The following is a 23,822-nucleotide window of genomic DNA, read 5'->3' on the forward strand; positions in this document are numbered from 1 at the left end:
TCTTTTTACTGTCCTTAACATCAGTGATTTCTAATTCATATGGTACATCATGTTAACTAGGTAAGAGATACCTGTCTTTTTACTGTCCTTAACATCAGCGATTTCTAATTCATATGGTACATCATGTTAAGTATGTGATACCTGTCTTTTTACGGTCCTTAACATCAGTGATTTCTAATTCATATGGTGCATCATGTTAAGTGATACCTGTCTTTTTACTGTCCTTTGCATCAGTGATTTCTAATTCATATGGTACATCATGTTAAGTAACAGATGCCTGTCTTTTTACTGTCCTTAACATCAGTGATTTCTGATTCATCTGGTACATCATGTTAAGTAAGTGATACCTGTCTTTTTACTGTCCTTAACATCAGTGATTTCTGCTTTGTCTGGTACAACTGACTGACTGGTGTTTGAAATTTTCTTTGCCACCGGTCCTTTCAATGCACTGCTCCTTTTCCTTTTCCTCTTCATGCTGGGTAGCTTTACGGATATTTGCTGCTTTGCTTTTCTCTTTTTCTTGGTTTCTCTTGCTGGAACAAAATTTCAATGTACATATATAACAGAATTTATAATGAAATGTTTCTAACTCTATAAGAGATAAAGAAACACACAAAGAAAATAAATTTTAATTTAATTTAAAATGTATTAAAAGCCAATCTTTATCACATAAAGAAAAACTCACAGAAAAATAGTTTTTTAATTTCATGTAAGATGTATGAAACACTTTTCCTGGGGTTTAAACTACAAGGTACACCAACACACAATCCACCCTATTTTTATCCCTGTTCACCGATAAGTTAGCTTATGGTACATATAATGTACTAAATATCTGGCAACAAGTCTGTGACTCATGCACTACAATTAATATACAAATGTGAAAGTTGCATATTTATTAAGGCAGAGGAATTTTTGAACCACTAATAGAATTCGTGAAAACAACCATATTCATGAAGGCAAGGGGATTTTGTCAATATAGGTGAAAACATCCATATTTACCTTGAGAGTGGGAGTTTGGAAATGCTGTCAGAGTGTGTAAAAATGTTTGTATTCATGAAGCCAGAAGGATTTTGGAACTGCTGTCAGAGTAAGTGAAAACATCCAAACTTATCTAGACAGTAGAAGTTTGGAATTGCTGTCAGCACATGTGAAAATGTTCATATTTATGATGGCAGATGGATTGTGGAACCACTGTCAGAGTAAGTGAAAACATCCAAATTTATCTTGAGAGTGGGAGTTTGGAATTGCACATGTGAAAATGTTCATATTTATGATGGCAGATGGATTGTGGAACCACTGTCAGAGTAAGTGAAAACATCCAAATTTATCTTGAGAGTGGGAGTTTGGAATTGCACACGTGAAAATGTTCATATTTATGATGGCAGATGGATTGTGGAACCACTGTCAGAGTAAGTGAAAATATCCAAACTAATCTAGACAGTAGAAGTTTGGAATTGCTGTCAGTACATGTGAAAATATTTATATTTATGATGGCAGATGGATTGTGGAACCACTGTCAGAGTAAGTGAAAGCATCCAAATTTATCTAGACTTTAGAAGTTTGGAATTGCTGTCAGTACATGTGAAAATATTTATATTTATGATGGCAGATGGATTGTGGAACCGCTGTCAGAGTAAGTGAAAATATCCAAACTTATCTAGACAGTAGAAGTTTGGAATTGCTGTCAGCACATGTGAAAATGTTTATATTTATGACAGCAGATGGATTGTGGAACCGCTGTCAGAGTGGGTGAAAGCATCCATATTTATGAAGCAAGACGGATTTCTGAATTGCTGTCAGATTGGTTAAAACCTTACACGGAGATAGTATTTCAGGCTGTAGAAGGTCTCCTTGTTCCCTTCCTTGATAAAAGCAAACAATAAACAAGGGCCCCATGTGGGCCTGATATTATTCACTGGGAAATGTGTGGGTAGGTGCAGGGTATTGTTGACTCTGTGGATTATTGACAAACTGATTTCAGTTACCCCAATATTCTGCAATGTTTGTGATTTTGATCAAAACTTAATATGCAGAAGAAAAATAAAACATTTTATTATTAACCTGGACCTGCATCAGGACAAACTACTTGGTAAAACAAACTAAATCCATGTTATTAGAACCAGAATACAAACATAAAAGATACTGACAAATTATTTAATTCAACACTCATTTTAACAGTCAACATGTCTTTTGTAAAATAATCATGAAGTCCACCAATTCTGACATGTGGTGAGATCCAATTATTGTCTGTGGGATGAGCATGACGAAATGCTAAATCTCAGTGCTGAATTACATCACTCTAATATTCTTCCTTTCAAATTTGTACAGCAGTATTGATTTGTCCTTTTTCTGATCAGAAAAATTCAGACATGTTTTAAAGTTACAGAGACATGTCTACTCTAAGAATTTTCATCGACAAGTCAAACTATAAATACCCGTTTTGCTTAACATCTAACTCATTCTTATGCAGTAGGCATTCTTTAAGAATAATCTCTAATGTACTTAATGAGTGAAAAAAATGATAATAGAAATTAACAAATGCAATTTTTTTAATTCACTGGAATAGCATAATACATATACAGGCAAGCATAAGACATAATTAGGTTAAAACTTAGGTAGGGATATTTGAAACCTGAAGTGTATGCAATCCAAAAAACCAATGAATTTACAATTACGATAACTGGCAATAACAAAAATTTCAAAATGATTATGGTCATACTTGACATTTTTCTCATAAAAACTGAACGTTAAGACGGATTCCATCCAGGAAAAGTAGCAATAACATTTGTTTCAATACCGGCTATGACGACCCTGTTTGATGTCTGAAAAAAATATTTTTGTTTAGGTCAAGCTAAACATCGTAAGAATTTTTTGGGGTGATAATCCAAAGTTGATGTTAAAAAAAAAGGAGCTTTGGTAACATGGTCTTCAAGATGGTGGTGATACAGGAGGTTATGTAAGCACTATTTTCATCTAGGACAAATCAGGCACCATGAGCAGTCCTCTGGTGAAAACTCCATGTCAAAACAAATAGACTTCTATTCAGGAACAATAGTGAATAAAGATTATCAAGGTGGATGCTATGGTGGCCATATTGGGATGTCATATCTATGCTCATTACCTTTACAACCCAACCATTTTTTATAAGAACTTTTTAGTGAAAATGTAGTTTTTTCTATAAAACTAATTTTAGTTACATGATAATTACCTGTCACAAATACCTTGCTTACTTCTTCTGAGACAAACGCACCATTGTCCAAGCTTGTAACTTCATTCCTCCTATTATATATCACAAAATTCAGACCCAGTCTGATTCCCACATCACAGGCCCATACAATGTTGTGATGACATAAGATAATGAAAGTTTTCAGTAATGACAATTAAGTTTTACATAATTAAATCTAATTTTACAACCACACACTAAAGTATGTTTACCAGCAATAAGACATTAAATATCACTATTGCCTTTATCAATTACCTGTTGATGACCCACAAAAAAAATGGCATTTAAAAAAATAATACACACACCTTTATAGTAAAAGTGTTAACTACTGTAAGTTGGCAGCAGATTAATATATATTTTGTGCTTTAACTATAGGGCCCAAGGAAATATGCCTTCTCTATGGTGCACCAAAAGTTTGAAGATAGAAGGAGAAAATAACGTCTAACTGAAAAAAACACAGCATTTATAATGTCCTCCAGTGGTGCATAATTATCATAGACCCATGAAATAGAAACAATCCAATGGTGCATAATTATCATATATCCATGAAATAGAAACAGCCTTAACTTTATGGACTTTAATTCACATCAATGACATGTCCCACTCAGTGACAGATTGATAAGCTCTGTTAATAGTGAATTCAACCCACCTGGAAATAGTGGTGATTCAGACTGAGGACCTTGAATGAAAGTAGGGCTACAAGGCTAAGACTGGAGACTTTGAGAGGGAGAGGGACTACAATAATCAGACTGGGGACCTTCAGAGGTGGTAGAGCAATTTGACTCAGACCAGGGATCTTGAAAAGGGACTTGACCAATATGACACAGACTGGTGACCTTCAGAGGTAGTGGTGCTATATGACTCTGACCGGGGTTCGTGAAAGGGACTTGACTAATATTACTTGGACTGGGGACCTTGAGATGGAGAGGAGCTACAGAGGTAACTTATTATTAGGATCCTATTATACATTTACCTACTGAAGGAAGCTGGTTCTTTACCAAAACACTCAGACTGCCAAAGAAGAGAAATGAACTTGTAATTATTGCTGAATTGTAATGTTTTACTATGATCTAGGTTTGAAGCACATTCCTTTTCTGAGATTCTCAGAAAAGCAGGAAAATACTATCATGGATTAGGTTTATAAAAGAAGCTTCAACAAATGGACCATAAGAGGTTCTGACAAAACTCACACAATGCACAAAAGATTCCATCCAGATATTTGAGGGTATGATACCAGTCTCCACAGATAAAACTACTTGACAAAGCCAGAACTAAGTACATATATTCTTGGTCATTTTAAGGTGACTGAGGTACAGTTGATGTCCCCATAAGTGTGTCTTGGTCATTATAATGTGACTGATGTACATTAGATGTCCCCATAAGTGTACCTTGGCCATTATAAGGGGACTGAGGTACATAGATGTCCCCATAAATGTACCTTGGACATTATAAGGGGACTGAGGTACATTAGATGTCCCCATAAGTGTATCTTGGTCATTATATGGGGACTGAGGTACATTAGATGTCCCCATAAGTATATATTGGTCATTATAAGGGGACTGAGGTACATCTGATGTAACTCTGACAGCTAAACAACTGTGAAACACTGAGAAAAAGTCATAGTCAGACCAAGCTTTCTACAACAGATCATATTCCTACAAAAAAGCACTGATCATGATCAACACCAGATTATAGTCATTCCAAGAGTCATATTATTATAACATTCACTGCAGGCAAGAATAAAAGAGATGATCCTGATCAAGATCTGATCATAGTCAAAACTAGTTAAAGCCAATTATGAATTAGGAAATACAATATACTTACAAGCAATAACATCTCCAGATTGGTCCTGAAATTTAAACAAAATAAAATTCACAGGATGTGGGATGCATTTGACATTTCATGTATATCAAACTTTCAGACAAAATGGACAAATGAATATTAATCCTTTCTTAGCATTATGATGACACTGAAGTTTAATTCAACTTGAAAAAATGACATTCCCATTGCATGGCTAAAATACACTGCTTCTGAGCTAGTACATACATATCAATCAGTGTTCCATTCAGTAAAATGACTTTGCCTGAGAATAATAATAATAATAATAATAAAAAACATAGACTTAGTATAGCCTAATCTTCAAAAAACCTATGCACTTTAGTAAATTAGATAAGACAAAAAAACATTTACAACAACAATATCATATAAAAAATCATCCTGAAATTACAAAACAAAACCATGTTGACAAACATTAAAAATGTAAACATTATTAAGTCTTTAAGTATGTTCATGTAGTCGACAAAGTGAGTTTTGAGATCAATCTTTGGATAATTCATTCCTTATCATCCTGGTATGCAAAAGAACATTGTCCATATGACTTTACTTAAACAGTGGGAACAGTGAGATTATGAGTGTCAGATGAGGAGTGCATGCTTCTATATGCAGTGTACACATGGGCGAGGTCAGATAAGTTTTATTTTACTGTAGTCATAGTAAACAGAATTTTGGTTTGATTCTGGATCAAATATGATTATATAAGTTTTATGACTATAATCCACTATCTCAGTGCTATTAAACTTGATATAATGTGGCGCTCAGTTCTAATAAAATAATATAACATAATATTGCAAGTGTTTAAGGAAACATACTGAGAAATAAAATGAGAATGCAACAATATGCTAGTACTCACCTGAATGTTAAACCAGAATTTCAGCAGATTATACGACACAATAATGTTGTCATGGAAATCACAGCGTACTTCTGTATTCTCTTCAAGAAGGGACACAGAAATCAGGCTGTTGACACTGATGCCGTTGTATTCTGGACATTGTATAAACAACTCATATCTCAGGTTCTGGCTCAGGTATCCAATAATCTTGGAAAGCATAGAAGTGATGAACTCTCTTGCCCCAATGCACACCTCTGAAGAAGGAGTCTTCTCCTTGATCCCCATTCTGATGACTCTCACAAATATGACGTATTCCCTAAAGTGTAGGATTAGTTTGTGGAACTGGTCCAGCTGAAAGACACCACAACCACAGAAAATCTGATTTTCTTGCAACTTCTCTTTCTTCTTTGTGGCTAGTGGCCAATGAGCAACACAGGCAGCAAGAAGTCTATGAAAGATCGGAGAAGGCAAATATTTCTCTGCAAAAACATAGCACAGTACTGACGAGGTGTCCATCTGAGGATTTGGTTTTGGGCAGATAACATCTTCTGGTGTTTTCTGACGAAGCATGCATGGGGCAAGGAAGTAATTCTCATCCTAGTAAATCAATAGATTATGTTTTAATCGGAATGTTTGGAAGATGTAATTCGTTCATTTTATATTGCATACTTTATGAAAATATAACAAAATATACATGGGCAATTAACATTAATATTTGCTATTGTTCATGTGTTTTAATGCCATTCTTCATGATATGATAGGCTATACATGGCAGACAGCACATCTGGTGGAGGAAGAACTCAGGCAAATAAAGTGAAAACCAGAGACCACTTGGAAGCTACTTCTTTAATATGCCTGAATTTCACTTATTATTAAATTCAACAAACACTTAATGATACAGGCCTATTTTTCAAGTTTGATCGATGTATTATCAAAACCCCCATGACCAGTGTGGTAAAACAAAAAGCCATTGTCTCAGATGCAAGATCACCTGATATAAATATGCACTGGTTAATATTAATCAAAATTATCTTGATGATATGGGCTGCTTTAACAAATCTGATTAAATGTGGGTCAGAGATAGCATCTATTAAGTGGTAAAAAGCCGTGTCAATCATGTGTAAAATAATGTCTTTAATCTATATCGGGCTTGATCATTGTAAAAGTACATTATGCACCATATGACATAAGCCTCTATACCAAGTTTGATCATTGTAAAAGTACAATGTGCACCATATGACATAAGCCTCAAGTTTGATCATAGTACAATGTGCACCATGTGACATAAGCCTCTATACCAAGTTTGATCGTTATAAAAGTACAATATGCACCATATGACATAAGCCTCTATACCATGTTTAATCATTGTAAAAGTACAATATGCACCATGTGACATAAGCCTCTATACCAAATTTGATCATTGTAAAAGTACATTATGCACCATGTGACATAAGCCTCTATACCAAGATTGATCATTGTAAAAGTACAATATGCACCATATGACATAAGTCTCTATGCCAAGTTTAATCATTGTTAAAGTACAATATGACCATATGACATTAGCCTCTATACCAAGTTTGATCATTGTAAGCGTATAATATGTACCATGTGACATAAAGCTCTATACCAAGTTTGATCAACATATGATCAGAAATAGTCAATAAGGTACTGATAAGTTCAGACAATCACATGCATGTTCACCTCAATATACACTGATATCAAACTTTCTCATACCTGTACTTATCAATGATCTTAATTATTTGAACAAATTAACCAAAATCTGATAACAATTGGATCAGAAAAAGTCTCTAGTTTGCTAAAACGCTCAAATAAACCTATATTTGAAAAGTGGTTAAAATCAGACAAAAATATGACTTTCAAAGTTGGAGCAAGCATTGTCAAGCACATGCAAGATCATTCATTATCAAACCAGTCCAAGACCTTGACCCAGTGATGTAGCCAAAGTTATTAAAAGAAAAATGCCTATTTTGGGATAATTAAATCAAGTTAGACCAACCATAATATATAGTACCTGTATCCACTGTTTGTCATCTATAATTGAATATATCATCATACATCAAACGTTTTCATCATCATACAGCCAATGTTTCCTATCTATAACGTATTGGCTAATGATACATTTTTTGTCAATTACTTCCTCAAGAAACTTATATGAATTTCTTTTGCATGAAACTAAAACTAGAAAATCTCAGACAGTTTGGTAAACAGGTTGTTTAAAATTTAGCCATCTATGTAAGAAACTTCTGACATTGGAAATGTTCTAGCTTAGGTTTCGTGCACAAATTGTTTAAAGATAGTTGACCTAGTAAGATAAAGAGTAAGCGGCCTGGACAGCTACAGAGTGAGGGGCCCAGACAGCTGCAGAGTGAGGGGCCCAGACAGCTACAGAGTGAGGGGCCAGGACAGCCAGTGAGTGAGGGGCCCGGACAGCTAGAGAGTGAGGGGGCCAGACAGCTAGAGAGTGAGGGGGCCAGACAGCTAGAGAGTGAGGGGCCCAGGCAGCTAGAGAGTGAGGGGCTCAGGCAGCTAGAGCGTGAGGGGCCCAGACAGCTAGAGAGTCAGGGGCCCAGGCAGCTAGAGAGTGAGTGGCCCAGACAGCTAGAGGGTGAGGGGCCCAGACAGCTAGAGAGTGAGGGGCCCAGACAGCTAGAGAGTAAGGGCCCAAACAGCTAGAGAGTGAGGGGCCCAGACAACTATGGAGTGAGGGGCCCAGACAGCTATAGAGTGAGGGGCGCAGGCAGCTATAGAGTGAGGGGCCCAGACAGCTAAGGACCTAGTCTGATAAAGAATAAAGCAGCCTAGTCTGATAAAGAATAAAGCAGCCTAGTCTGATAAAGAATTAAGCAGCCTAGTCTGATAAAGAATTAAGCAGCCTAGTCTGATAAAGATTAAGGAACTAGACAGATAAAGAGTAAGGGACCTAGTCAAGTTAAGAGCAAAAGGCCCATTTAAATCTGAATCATCAATGTAACAAACATGTTTTGATGGTGAATTATCACTGTCTTTTGCAACAGGGTCATTGACATTATAGACATGTATAATTATGAAGTATCACACAGAGAAATATAAATTATGTATTATGTTGCTTACAAAAATATCTTGCTAGTTAGGCATGACATGAACGTGATTTCGGACGAGGTGAAGAACAATACAATTACACAAAACATATAAATATTAATAAAGCACACAAATGATACAAATTAAATAAACATAATGCTATTACCTTGATGACTCTGTCACAAAAGTAACAGCTGTAGGTTAAATACTAGGATCATTATCTTGGTCTGAGTCAAGGACATAGCGATTTCCAGATGGATAACCAGGCGTACCTGTTGTTTACCATATTCTTTATTATAATTTTAGTAACAGACCTTGTCTTGTTTACAACTTAGATTGTTCTAGAAATTAACTTTTGTCCTACATTCTAGCATTTTTATGTGTCTTAGCTTTTTATATAATTGTGTTGCTTGAAACATTATTCATTCCTCTGATAATGTATGTGGCAGAAATCATTTATATTGTTGTATTCAACTTTTGGTTTGGGTACATTTATTTATTCAAATTATTATTCACAAGAATTACAAAGTGCTTATCTTGGACAGAGACATTAACTTGAAATTATAGTGAATTCGAATCTTGGATAATATTGCTGTGATTCCTCAAAAGACTATTGGCACATCATCACACTTCAGGTCACTGGTACATTAGTACATTCAAGACTACAGGCTCATCAACACCTTTGGCATTAGATCTTATTTTGATCACCACTAGAATATATTAGAGTTTTATTCAGTAAGACTGGAAATGGAACTTCTTGGACTATTTGGGGATTTAATTTGCAATACTGTAAATTCTTTTTAAAGTTTCACTTCATAATTAAGGGAAATAAATTATGTGTTGAATATTACAAAACTTGTTGCTTTTTGCTCTTTGCTATTTCTGTGTTTAAAACCATAGAGTCATAACAATAGAGATATATAAATAATGGATCACACATGTGGTTACATCATTACCTCTAATAATAAGCTAAAAGTATACCAAGTTTTATGACATATGTCTAAACTTATAACAATGAAAAGATAGTGTAATGAGAAAATACTGAACTATGATCTTCACCTTCAAGATGGACCTTCAATTGAATCCAATGGCATAAGTTATAGGGATAAAAGTGTAATGGAAAACTTGAAATAGTCACTTGTTATCTTGACCTTGAAGATGGGAGCCCCCCCTCCTCCAAAGTGTTGCATGCCACTATTCAATGCTGATGTAAATGAATACCTCGTTTTATTCTTTGATCTCAAAACCGCTCCGGTGGCCTAGTGGTTAGAGCATCCACCTCGGATGCGGGAGGTCGTGGGTTCGATCCCCGGCCAAGTCATACCAAAGACTTACAAAAATGGTACTAACAGCTGCTTCGCTTGGCGCTCAGCATTAAGAGGTTAGTGTTAGGACTGGTCGGCCCGGTGTCAGGATAATGTGACTGGGTGGGACATCATGCTACATGTCTGCGGCATAATGCCCCAGTGCTAGACATCACTATAAACTGCCACATTGCAGACATCGTAGCGATATGACTGGAAAATTGTTAAAGCTACGTTAAAAATCCAAATCACATCACATCACATCTTTGATCTCAAATGAATTGAAAGTTGCACAAATATTGACTAACAATCCTCCAATTAGGTACAGGACACAAGATTTATGATGATTTATAGAATAAAGTTTCATACTTTAATGTGACATCATGGTACAGTTATAGAGTGGAAATGATATGGAAATGGTTTGGTTTTGAGTCGTGTTTTACAAGATATGTGCTGGAACAAAAAGTAAACTGTCTTGCCAAGGACACATCATAACAGCTGTCAAAGACTAATTCAGTGGTAGCATTTAAATCAGCATCCTTTCACTGACATGTCTGTCAAGCTAACCAGCTAACATAAATAGATAGCCACTCAACACAACCTCACTGTTTTTAAGTTTACCCCTCTACCCCATTAGTGTACACTTCTGCCTACTTGAATGGGAAAAATAGCATTTTTATAAACACTGTAAGATCAATTTGCATATGACTGACTTGTCATAATGGTGAGTTTAATTGCTTTCTCACTTGAATTACTTGCTGACTTAAATGAAAACCACATTAAAATCATATAAACCTAAGTTGTGTGTCCCTGTTCTCACTCAAGCTTAACTACATCATCGATGACATTGCCATATGTTGTTCAGCCTGGAAGAATCCCTCTCATGAACATTCATTGAACCAAATGATACAGAAATCTAAATTCAGACTATTTCTTCTATTTGATAGCTGAGTCTTGAAACCATCTCCAACATTCTTGTGCAATAACAAGATCTTAAATAAGGTCGATGTGGTGGACTTGTACTCAATTCAATTTCCAGACCATTTTCATTTGGTAACAACAAAACATCCTCATCCCTGTTTGGTACATGATAACCATTTTAGGATGTTATATAGAATAAAGTTTAATCCGTTAATCTCAAATCACGTGAAAGTTATAGAAATAAAAATGTGATTAAAACAAATCATTCAAGTGTGACCTTTGACCCCAAAATTTGTACAAAAGATAACTGAAGGCAATTGTGTGCATAAATACAAAGTCAGACCTAAATTTCATGCTTTAGATTATATTGTTATTTATTGCTATTAGATACTGTTTGTATTTAGTTTTAATTCTACCATGAGATACATGATCCTTTCTAGCTGATAATTTTCATACTTAGGCACTTTGTTGTGCTTCTGCCATGGGTTATCTGCTCCTTTCTAGTTAATAATGTACTAATTTATTTACTTTGTTCTAATTATGCCATGAGTTATATGTTCCCTGCAATTTGATAAATGTATTTATTTACTTTGTTCTAATTATGCCATGAGATCTTCGTTTATTGCTAGACGACGAATGTACTTATTTATGTACATTGTTATAATTCTGCCACAATTTACTTGTCCTTTGCTTTTTCATAATGCACTTATTTATGTACTTGTTTTAACTTTGCCATGAATTATCTGTTCCTGGCTAACTGATAATGTACTTATTTAGTTTTAATTATGCCAAGAGTTACCTCTTCTTTGCTGGTTGATCAGGGTTGTTAGGAAGCACTCTACAGTTTCATATTTTGGATAGGGTTATATTATTTAAAGGAAACTAATTTCCCAGGTTTTCCATGCTGGCTATACTAGCCATTTCAAAAAAGATGCTGTATATCTTTGATATCGTAAAAAGTACTTTTAAATCACTTTATTTTGGTGCATAATCAATGGGTGTAATTTGGGTTATAGAGTATACAGTAATTTATTCATTGCAGTTTCAGAAGCAGTGTTGTCTGATGTGACAAAATGTGTTTAACTATTTTAATAACTGTTAAAATAATTTGGGCCAACATTCTCTCCATTATGCATGTAGCAAATGCTAAGAGAATCACCTTACACCTGTCACTCTCTCAGAATAAAGGTAGAGCACCCCTTATTTATTTCCTTTATCATAAATCTGTCATGAATTATCTGTTCCTTGTTAGTTGATCACTGTACATGTAACTATATCTTTACTGCATGTTACTTTTGCCAAGAGCTATAAGTTACTTACTAGATAATAAATGTACTTACTGTATATTAAATGAGTTATATGTTTCTTACTAGATAATAATGTACTTACTGTATATTAAATGAGCTATCTGTTCCTTACTAGATAATACATGTGCTTACTGTATATTAAATGAGTTATATGTTCCTAACTAGATAATAAATGTGCTTACTGTATATTAAATGAGTTATATGTTCCTTACTAGATAACAAATGTACTTACTGTATATTAAATGAGTTATCTGTTTCTTACAAGATAACAAATGTACTTACTGTATATTAAATGAGTTATCTGTTCCTTACTAGATAATAAATGTACTTACTGTATATTAAATGAGTTATCTGTTCCTTACTAGATAATGAATGTACTTACTGTATATTAAATGATTTATAGGTTCCTTGCTAGTTGATCAATGTACGTATTTGTTTATTATATTTTAAACCTACCTTGTGTTAGGTGTTCTTTACTAGTTCATAATGTACTTATTTATTTACTACATTTTAATTCTGCCGTGTTGCTCATTATTTCTGCTATTTTCTCTTTCTTTTATTGGTCGTGTACATAAATGTAAATATCAAAACATAATAGTTTACAGTGATAAACTTTGTCACCAATAACCACGTATGAAAAGGAGCACAAATTATCACCGCTATTATAGATTGTATAATACTGACCAAACTATCAAGAACCTGGAGGTGAAACCCCAAACATGGTATACAACCCCAAAACATGGTATACAAATCCAAACATGGCATAAGACACCAAACATGGTATGCAACCCCGAACATGGTAAACAAGCCCAAACATGGTATACAACCACAAAAATGTCATAAACACCCCTTTCAAAGATAATATACCAAGTATAATATGAAACAGAATTTCATTATTAATCAAATCTCTGTACACGATTGTTCCATATATGATGAACTAGATATCTTCCCAAATAAAATACGCACACCTGTTTCATATTTTATCAAAAATACATAAAACGGTTGATAAGTCACTACCTTTAGGATATCCAGGTAGACCCATTGTTTCTACATATAACTCAATTACAAATAATATATCGCAATATACTGATCACATTTTACAACCACTGATGAAATCACTACCTTCATATGTCAAAGATACTTTTGATTTCATTACCAAATTGAAATCTTTACCAAAACTAACTTGTTATACTTGATGTGGTTTCACTCTACACGAATATAACACACAATGATGGTATCGAAGTGTGTAAGTATTATCTTGAAGAAAATGAATATACATATAAACTATCAAAATAACATGTTTGTGATTTGATAAAACTTGTGCTCAAAAATAACTTTTTTTCAATTCGGTAATACAAAGTATCTCCATAAAATGGGAACAGTAATGGGTAGTCCTATGGCACCTGCTTACGCATCTTTATTTATGGGAAATTTAGAAAATGATTTTCTAAAACAAAATTCCTATTAAAACCAGATGTATGGTTAAGATTTTTAGACAACATCTTTATACCTTTATTATTTTATAGACAGTTTAAACAAATTACATCCAACAATAAAATTTACATTCAATGTCTCTAAAATTAAAGCATCATTTTTGGACGTAGATGTCGTGAAAAATAAAAATAATGACATTACTACCATGGTTCATGCTAAAATATGAAAATTCATTAATATGTTGAATATTCTTCATGCCATCCTAAATCATATAAAAATGGGATACCATATAGTCGAGCAAAAAGATAAAGAAGAATTTTTTCGGATGACGCTGTTTTTAAATCATCTTTGACAGAGTTAGGTCAGCATTTTTTAAATAGAAATTACCCTATTGACATCATTAATACTTCTTTCCAAAAAGTATCTTCTTTTACACAACTTGAATCTTTACACTGTAAAATCAAAAGTAGAAATGAAGATATCATTCCTTTTGTTACTGAATATAATCCAAGTTTGCCTACTATAGGTAAGATTGTCAATAAACATTGGGATTTATTAAACTTATCATGTAAAGCAAGTGTTAAATCACTACACGAAAGCAAACCCACACTTGCTTATAAAAGGACTAAAAATCCTAACTAATTCTAAATTAGAAAAACATCATATAAAATAGGATCATCAACTAAATGTAATAGACCTAGATGTTCACACTGTTCATTTATTAATGAAAATGCTTCTTTCAATAGTAATAATATGAATGAAACTTTTAATATGCATTGTGATTCTAACTGTGCAACATCAAATGTTATTTATTTGGTATCATGCAAAAACTGTGGCATTCAATATATTGGACAAACCAGTCAACAAATATCTAAATGTATGAACCAACATGGATCAGATATAAAAAATTATATCGATCAATCATTTTCATCTCATGTTGCCGCATATTTTAACAAAATCTCCCATACCTTGCAAGATTGGTCATTCCAAACTATTGTTAAAGCTGATTCTGAAATGGAATGTCTGCTAAAGGAAACCTATTTGATTCGCTGTCTTATACGGTATATCCAAATGGTCTAAATTCAAAAACACTATATGACATTCATTAATTTTTTTATTTTTTTTATTTTATGAAATATGTCCCCTGCTTACAATTAGATAAGAATATTTTTATATTATTCTACTTTGCAGGAAAACTTAATTGGTAAAAGTATAATCTAATATCATACAAATAAGTTTACTAATTCTTTAAAAATGAAAGTGCATTTCTAAATTAATTCTCAATATAATATGATTAATTATTTATAAAATACTTGATAGCAAGCATTATGCACACCATTAGTTTTTGTTATATAAATTGAGTTCTGATAAACTATTTAACATTTGGCAAGAATATATCAAGATATGTGTTTTTTACATTTATTTATTTTATAGATCATTAATAAGTGTGCATTATACATAATACAAATGTGATAAACCTGTTTATGTCTATTTAGTCATAAATTTCATATATAGTTATCAGTAGAGATATATGTATCTTTAAGATCCAGTTTTATATATTTGTATGTATTAAGATATCATTAAACTTTGCTGTATATGCACACCTCCATGTAAATTATTCGTTAAAGTATAAGATAATTAGGTCAAAAATGTAAGCTATTACGTCATTTGTTTATGTCATATTGTTTATTTCATTGATCACTTAGAAACAACATATTTAATGACGTAAGCAGTGATATTGAATTCAGTTTTAATTTAGTTTGATGAAGCATTAAAGCGAAACCGGTCACACATTCTACATGTTGGTGTTTATTTTATAAATTATCATGAAACAGTTAGAAATATTGAAATCATAAAGGAAAGTGTGATTGAAATTTTAAACCTTAGACCTGGACAAAGAAAGTGTGATTTGAAAATTTAAACTTTGACTTTGACCAAGAATGTATATATTAAATATTTAAATTTCTTGCAGGACCAAGAAAATTTAAACTTTTGATCTGGACCATGATTGAAAATTTAAACCTCTGACTGTAATCAATATGTTAAGATGGAACCCAAGTATTATAAATGGCACAAATTCCACAGATGTTTTATTTTTAAAGTTCTGACTTGGACCAAGAGTAAAAACTTAAACTTTTGTCCTGGACCAAAACTGAAAATGTAAACTTTTCTTCTGGACCAAGAAAGTCTTATTCAAAATTTAAACTTTAGACCCAGACCAAGATGTCAAAGATGGAACCCAAGTATTGTACAAGGCATACAGTCTAATGATTCTGTCTTGGTTTCCAAGTTTCTACCTGGACCGAGAATGAAAATTTAAACTTTTGAGTTGGACCAAGAAAGTGTAATTAAAAATTTAAACCTCTGACCTGGATCAAGAAAATGTGATTGAACATTTAAACTTTTCACTCAGACCAACAAAATATGATTGAATATTCAAACTTCTTACTTGGACCAAGATGTTAAAGATGACACCCAAGTATTTTAAATGGCATCTATTCCACAGATGTTTCATTCTCAAAGTTTTGATTTGGACCAAGAAACTGTCATTGAACATGTTAACTAATGTGGTAGACCAAAACTGAAAATTTAAACTTTTGACCGGGACCAAGAAAGTGTGATTTAAACTTTAAACTATTCACATTGTCCAAGAAAGTGTGATTGAAAATTTAAACTTCTAACCCAGACCAGGATGTCAAGGATGGAATGCAAGTAATGTAAATGGGACACATTCTAATAACTCTGTTTTAGTTTCCAAGTTTTATCCAGGACCAAGATTTAAACTGTTGACCTTGACCAAGAAGGTATGGTTGAAAAGTGAAACTGTTGACCTTGACCAAGAAGGTATGGTTGAAAATTTAAACTGTTGACCTTGACCAAGAAAGTATGGTTGAAAATTTAAACTTTTGACTTAAACAAAGAAAGTACAATTAAATATTAAATTTCTGGCAAGAGGATCAAAGTGCAATAAAAAATTGAAGCTTCTGACTTGGACAAAACTGAAAATTTCTACTTCTGACCTCGACAAAGAAAGTGTGATTGAAAATTAAACTTTTGACCTGGACCTGACTGAACATTTAAACTTCTGACATAGACCAAGATGGAGCCTAAGTTTGTATATGACACACATTCTAATTACTGTCATTAGTTAGTTTCCAAGTTTTGACCAGGCACAAGATTTATCTTTTGACCTGAACCAAGAAAGTGTGGTTGAAAATTTGTCTTTCTACTTGGACTAAGACAGAGTAATCAAAAATTCATTTTTGGCAGGAGGAAGAAAGTGCAATTGAAAATTTAAACTTTTGACTTGGACCAAGACAATGCAGTTGAACATTTAAACCTTGACCCAGACCAAGATGTTAAAGGTGGAATGCAAGTGTTGTAAATGGCACACATTATAATCACTCTTAATTTAAATGTTTTAACCTGGCCCAAGATTGAAAATTTAAACTTTTGACCAGGACCAAGAAAGTGTAACTGAAAATGTAAACATCCGACCTTGACCAAGAAAGTGAAATTAAAAATTATAAGTTCTGACCTGGATAAAGATTGAAAATTTAAACTTCTAACCTGGACCAAGACAGTGGGATTAACAGTTTACTAGTTTACAACAAATTCATCAAATGCAAATATCACATAAAAAAGGAGGGCTCATTAAACTAACCTTGAACTCTTCACTGCCTTCAATATATATTCTTGGTTTTGCGATAATATTCAATTTTTCCATCACAAGTAACACATGTGCCTTATTCTTATAGAATTCGGGGTTGTTCTCTCTTGTCCAGATGGCATCTAGAATGTAATATAATTTCTGGCATAAATATTATATTTTTATTTGAAAACAGTATGATTAGACTTAGACTATCCCTCGCAAAAGGCATTAATACAAAATGATTAAACTTAGACTATCCCTCACAAAAGGCATTAATACAAAATGATTAGACTTAGTCTATCCCTTACTAAAGGCATTAATGTTGTTGCTGTTGTTGTTGTGGGGTTTAACGCCATTTTTCAGCACACGATAGGCTATATATGGCGGCCAGTATTAATGGTGGAGGAAGAACCCGGGAAAACCCCAGAAAGAACCACCGACCCACGAGAAGCTACTGGCATGCTTTCTCACATACCTACATTGGCTGAATCTGAGACTCGAACCGGCGCAGGCAGAGGTGAGATGGCAGTGATCCGTAACGGAAAATGCTTTAGAACATTTGGCCAATTGGGGACCCAAAGGCATTAATACAAAATGATTAGACTTACTATCCCTAACAAAAGGCATTAATACAAAATGATTAGACTTAGACCATCCCTCACAAAAGGCATTAATACAAAATGATTAGACTTAGACCATCCCTCACAAAAGGCATTAATACAAAATGATTAGACTTAGACCATCCCTCACAAATGGCATTAATACAAAATGATTAGACTTAGACCATCCCTCACAAAAGGCATTAATACAAAATGATTAGACTTAGACCATCCCTCACAAATGGCATTAATACAAAATGATTAGACTTAGACCATCCCTCACAAATGGCATTAATACAAAATGATTGGACATAGACCATCCCTCAGAAAAGGCATTGAAGCAAAATTATTGGACTTAGGCTATCCCTCACAAAAGGCATTACTACAAAATGATTAGACTTAGATTATCTCTCACAAAAGGCATTAATCAAAATGATTAGACTTAGACCATCCCTCACAAAAGGCATTAATACAAAATGATTAGACTTACTATCCCTAACAAAAGGCATTAACACATAATGATTGGACTTAGACCATCCCTCACAAAAGGCATTAATGCAAAATGATTGGACTTAGTCTATCCCTTACTAAAGGCATTAATGCATAATGATTCGACTTACTATCCCTAACAAAAAGCATTAACACATAATGATTGGACTTAGACCATCGCTCACAAAAGGCATTAATGCAAAATGATGGGACTTAGTCTATCCCTTACTAAAGGCATTAATGCATAATGATTAGACTTAGACCATTACTTACAAAAGGTATTAATACAAAATGATTAGACTTACTATCCCTAACAAAAGGCATTAATACATAATGATTGGACTTACACCATCCCTCACAAAAGGCATTACTGCAAAATGATTGGACTTAGTCTATCCCTTACTAAAGGCATTAATACAAAATGATTAGACTTACTATCCCTAACAAAAGGCATTAACACATAATGAATGGACTTAGACCATCGCTCACAAAAGGCATTAATGCAAAATGATTGGACTTAGTCTATCCCTTACTAAAGGCATTAATGCATAATGATTCGACTTACTATCCCTAACAAAAAACATTAACACATAATGATTGGACTTAGACCATCGCTCACAAAAGGCATTAATGCAAAATGATGGGACTTAGTCTATCCCTTACTAAAGGCATTAATGCATAATGATTAGACTTAGACCATCCCTTACAAAAGGTATTAATACAAAATGATTAGACTTACTATCCCTAACAAAAGGCATTAATACATAATGATTGGACTTACACCATCCTCCACAAAAGGCATTAATGCAAAATGATTGGACTTAGTCTATCCCTTACTAAAGGCATTAATACAAAATGATTAGACTTACTATCCCTAACAAAAGGCATTAACACATAATGAATGGACTTAGACCATCGCTCACAAAAGGCATTAATGCAAAATGATTGGACTTAGTCTATCCCTTACTAAAGGCATTAATGCATAATGATTAGACTTAGACCATCCCTTACAAAAGGCATTAATACAAAATGATTAGACTTACTATCCCTAACAAAAGGCATTAATACATAATGATTGGACTTAGACCATCCCTCACAAAAGGCATTAAAGCAACATGATTGGACTTAGTCTATCCCTTACTAAAGGCATTAATACAAAATGATTAGACTTACTATCCCTAACAAAAGGCATTAACACATAATGATTGGACTTAGACCATCCCTCACAAAAGGCATTAATGCAAAATGATTGGACTTAGTCTATCCCTCACTAAAGGCATTAATGCATAATGATTTGACTTAGACCATCCCTCACAAAAGGCATTAATACAAAATGATTAGACTTACTATCCCTAACAAAGGCATTAATGCAAAATGATTGGACTTAAGACTATCCCTTGCAAAAGGAATTGATACAAAATGATTGGACTTAGACCATCCCTTACTAAAGGCATTAATGCAAAATGATCAGACTTTAGATCATCCCTCACAAAAGGCACTAATACAAAATGATCAGACTTAAGACTATCCCTTACAAAAGGCATTAATACAAAATGATCAGATTTTAAGACTATCTCTAACAAAAGGCATTAATGCAAAATGATTAGACTTAGAATATCCCTCACAAAAGGCATTAATACAAAATGATTAGATTTAGACTATCCTTCACAAAAGGCATTAATACAAAATGATTGACATAGACCATCCCTCAGAAAAGGCATTAATGCAAAATGATTGGACTTAGCCTAACCCTCAGAAATGGCATTATTGCCAAATGATTGTTCTTAGATCATCCCTCACAAAAGGCATTAATGCAAAATGATTGTTCTTAGACCATCCCTCACAAATGGCATTAATACAAAATGATTGGACTTAGACTATCCCTAACAAAAGGCATTAATACAAAATGAATAGACTAAAGACTATCCCTAACAAAAGGAATTAATACAAAATGATTGGACTTATACTATTCCTAACAAAAGGAATTATTGCAAAATGATTGTTTTTAGACTATCCCTCACAAAAGGCATTAATACAAAATTATTAGACTTAGACTGTCCCTCAGAAAAGGCATTAATAAAAGATGATTCGACTTAGACTATCTCTCACAAAAGGCATTAATGCAAAATGATTAGACTAAAGACTATCCCTAACAAAAGGAATTAATACAAAATGATTGGACTTATACTATTCCTAACAAAAGGAATTATTGCAAAATGATTGTTTTAAGACTATCCCTCACAAAAGGCATTAATACAAAATGATGAGACTTAGATTATCCCTCACAAATGGCATTAATACAAAATGATTGGACTTAGCCTAACCCTCAGAAAAGGCATTATTGCAAAATGATTGTTTTTAGACTATCCCTCACAAAAGGCATTAATACAAGATGATCAGACTTAGACTATCCCTCACAAATGGCATTAATACAAAATGATTGTACTTAGACTACCCCTCACAAAAGGCATTAATACAAACTGATTGTACTTAGACTATCCCTCACAAAAGGCATTAATACAAAATGATGAGATTTAGACTATCTCTCATAAAAGGCATTAATGCAAAATGATTGGACTTATACTATCCCTCAGTAAAGGCATTACTACAAAATAATTAGACTAAAGACTATCCCTCACAAATGGCATTAATACAAAATGATTAGACTTAGACTATCCCTCACAAATGGCATTAATACAAAATGATTAGACTTAGACTATCCCTCACAAATGGCATTAATACAAATTGATTGTACTTAGACTATCCCTCACAAATGGCATTAATACAAAATGATTGTACTTAGACTATCCCTCACAAATGGCATTAATACAAAATGATTAGACTTAGACTATCCCTCACAAATGGCATTAATACAAAATGATTGTACTTAGACTATCAATCACAAATGGCATTAATACAAAATGATTGTACTTAGACTATCCCTCACAAATGGCATTAATACAAAATGATTGTACTTAGACTACACCTCACAAACGGCATTAATACAAAATGATTATACTTAGACTATCCCTCACAAAAGGCATTAATACAAAATGATGAGACTTAGACTATCCCTCATAAAAAGGCATAAATGCAAAATGATTGTACTTAGACTATCCCTCAGTAAAGGCATTACTACAAAATAATTAGACTTAGCCTAACCCTCACAAATGGCATTAATACAAAATGATTGTACTTAGACTATCCCTCACAAATGGCATTAGTACAAAATGATTGTACTTAGACTATCCCTCACTAATGGCATTAATACAAAATGATTGTACTTAGACTATCCCTCACAAATGGCATTAATACAAAATGATTGTACTTAGACTATCCCTCACAAAAGGCATTAATACAAAATGATGAGACTTAGACTATCCCTCACAAATGGCATTAATACAAAATGATTGTACTTAGACTATCCCTCACAAATGGCATTAATACAAAATGATTGTACTTAGACTATCCCTCACAAATAGCATTAATACAAAATGATTGTACTTAGACTATCCCTCACAAAAGGCATTAATACAAAATGATGAGACTTAGACTACCCCTCACAAATGGCATTAATACAAAATGATTGTACTTAGACTATCCCTCACAAATGGCATTAATACAAAATGATTGTACTTAGACTATCCCTCACAAAAGGCGTTAATACAAAATGATGAGACTTAGACTATCCCTCAGTAAAGGCATTACTACAAAATAACTAGACTTAGCCTAACCCTCACAAATGGCATTAATACAAAATGATTGTACTTAGACTATCCCTCACAAATGGCATTAATACAAAATGATTGTACTTAGACTATCTCTCACTAATGGCATTAATACAAAATGATTGTACTTAGACTATCCCTCACAAAAGGCATTAATACAAAATGATGAGACTTAGACTATCCCTCATAAAAGGCATTAATGCAAAATGATTGGACTTAGACTATCCCTCAGTAAAGGCATTACTAGAAAATATTTAGACTTAGACTATCCCTCACAAATGGCATTAATACAAAATGATTAGACTTAAGACTATCCCTCACAAATGGCATTAATACAAAATGATTGTACTTAGACTATCCCTCACAAATGGCATTAATACAAAATGATTGTACTTAGACTATCCCTCACTAATGGCATTAATACAAAATGATTGTACTTAGACTATCCCTCACAAATGGCATTAATACAAAATGATTGTACTTAGACTATCCCTCACAAAAGGCATTAATACAAAATGATGAGACTTAGACTATCCCTCACAAAAGGCATTAATAGAAAATGATTGTACTTAGACTATCCCTCACAAATGGCATTAATACAAAATTATTGTACTTAGACTATCCCTCACAAAAGGCATTAATACAAAATGATGAGACTTAGACTGTCCCTCACAAATGGCATTAATACAAAATGATTGTACTTAGACTATCCCTCACAAATGGCATTAATACAAAAAGATTGTACTTAGACTATCCCTCACAAAAGGCATTAATACAAAATGATGAGACTTAGACTATCCCTCACAAATGGCATTAATACAAAATGATTGTACTTAGACTATCCCTCACAAATGGCATTAATACAAAATGATTGTACTTACACTATCCCTCACTAATGGCATTAATACAAAATGATTGTACTGAGACTATCCCTCACAAATGGCATTAATACAAAATGATTGTACTTAGACTATCCCTCACAAATGGCATTAATACAAAATGATTGTACTTAGACTATCCCTCACTAATGGCATTAATACAAAATGATTGTACTGAGACTATCCCTCACAAATGACATTAATACAAAATGATTGTACTTAGACTAACCCTCACAAAAGGCATTAATACAAAATGATGAGACTTAGACTATCCCTCATAAAAGGCATTAATGCAAAATGATTGGACTTTGACTATCCCTCAGTAAAGGCATTACTACAAAATAATTAGACTTAGACTATCCCTCATAAAAGGCATTAATGCAAAATGATTGGACTTAGACTATCCCTCAGTAAAGGCATTACTACAAAATAATTAGACTTAGACTATCCCTCATAAATGGCATTAATACAAAATGATTGGACTTAGACTATCCCTCAGTAAAGGCATTACTACAAAATGATTGTACTTAGACTATCCCTC

The 23,822-nt window shown here is 33.4% G+C and overlaps 1 protein-coding gene across 1 annotated transcript in view; it reads right to left on the reverse strand.

Annotated features, from left to right (window-relative positions):
- Positions 1–23,822, reverse strand: part of LOC149807430 (uncharacterized) — a 56,484-nt gene that overhangs the window by 12,636 nt on the left and 20,026 nt on the right. Inside the window, exons 4-7 of the mRNA XM_089954994.1 lie at positions 17,600–17,727; positions 5,913–6,488; positions 5,048–5,072; positions 348–533 (exon numbers count right to left, since the gene is read on the reverse strand). Of these exons, the coding sequence (XP_089811120.1) occupies positions 348–533; positions 5,048–5,072; positions 5,913–6,488; positions 17,600–17,727 (915 nt within the window). The remainder of the gene's footprint in view (positions 1–347; positions 534–5,047; positions 5,073–5,912; positions 6,489–17,599; positions 17,728–23,822) is intronic.

The sequence above is a fragment of the Sinohyriopsis cumingii genome, chromosome 1, assembly GCF_028554795.1.
Source record: "Sinohyriopsis cumingii isolate HCF-2022 chromosome 1, ASM2855479v2, whole genome shotgun sequence".
NCBI lineage: Eukaryota > Metazoa > Mollusca > Bivalvia > Unionida > Unionidae > Sinohyriopsis > Sinohyriopsis cumingii.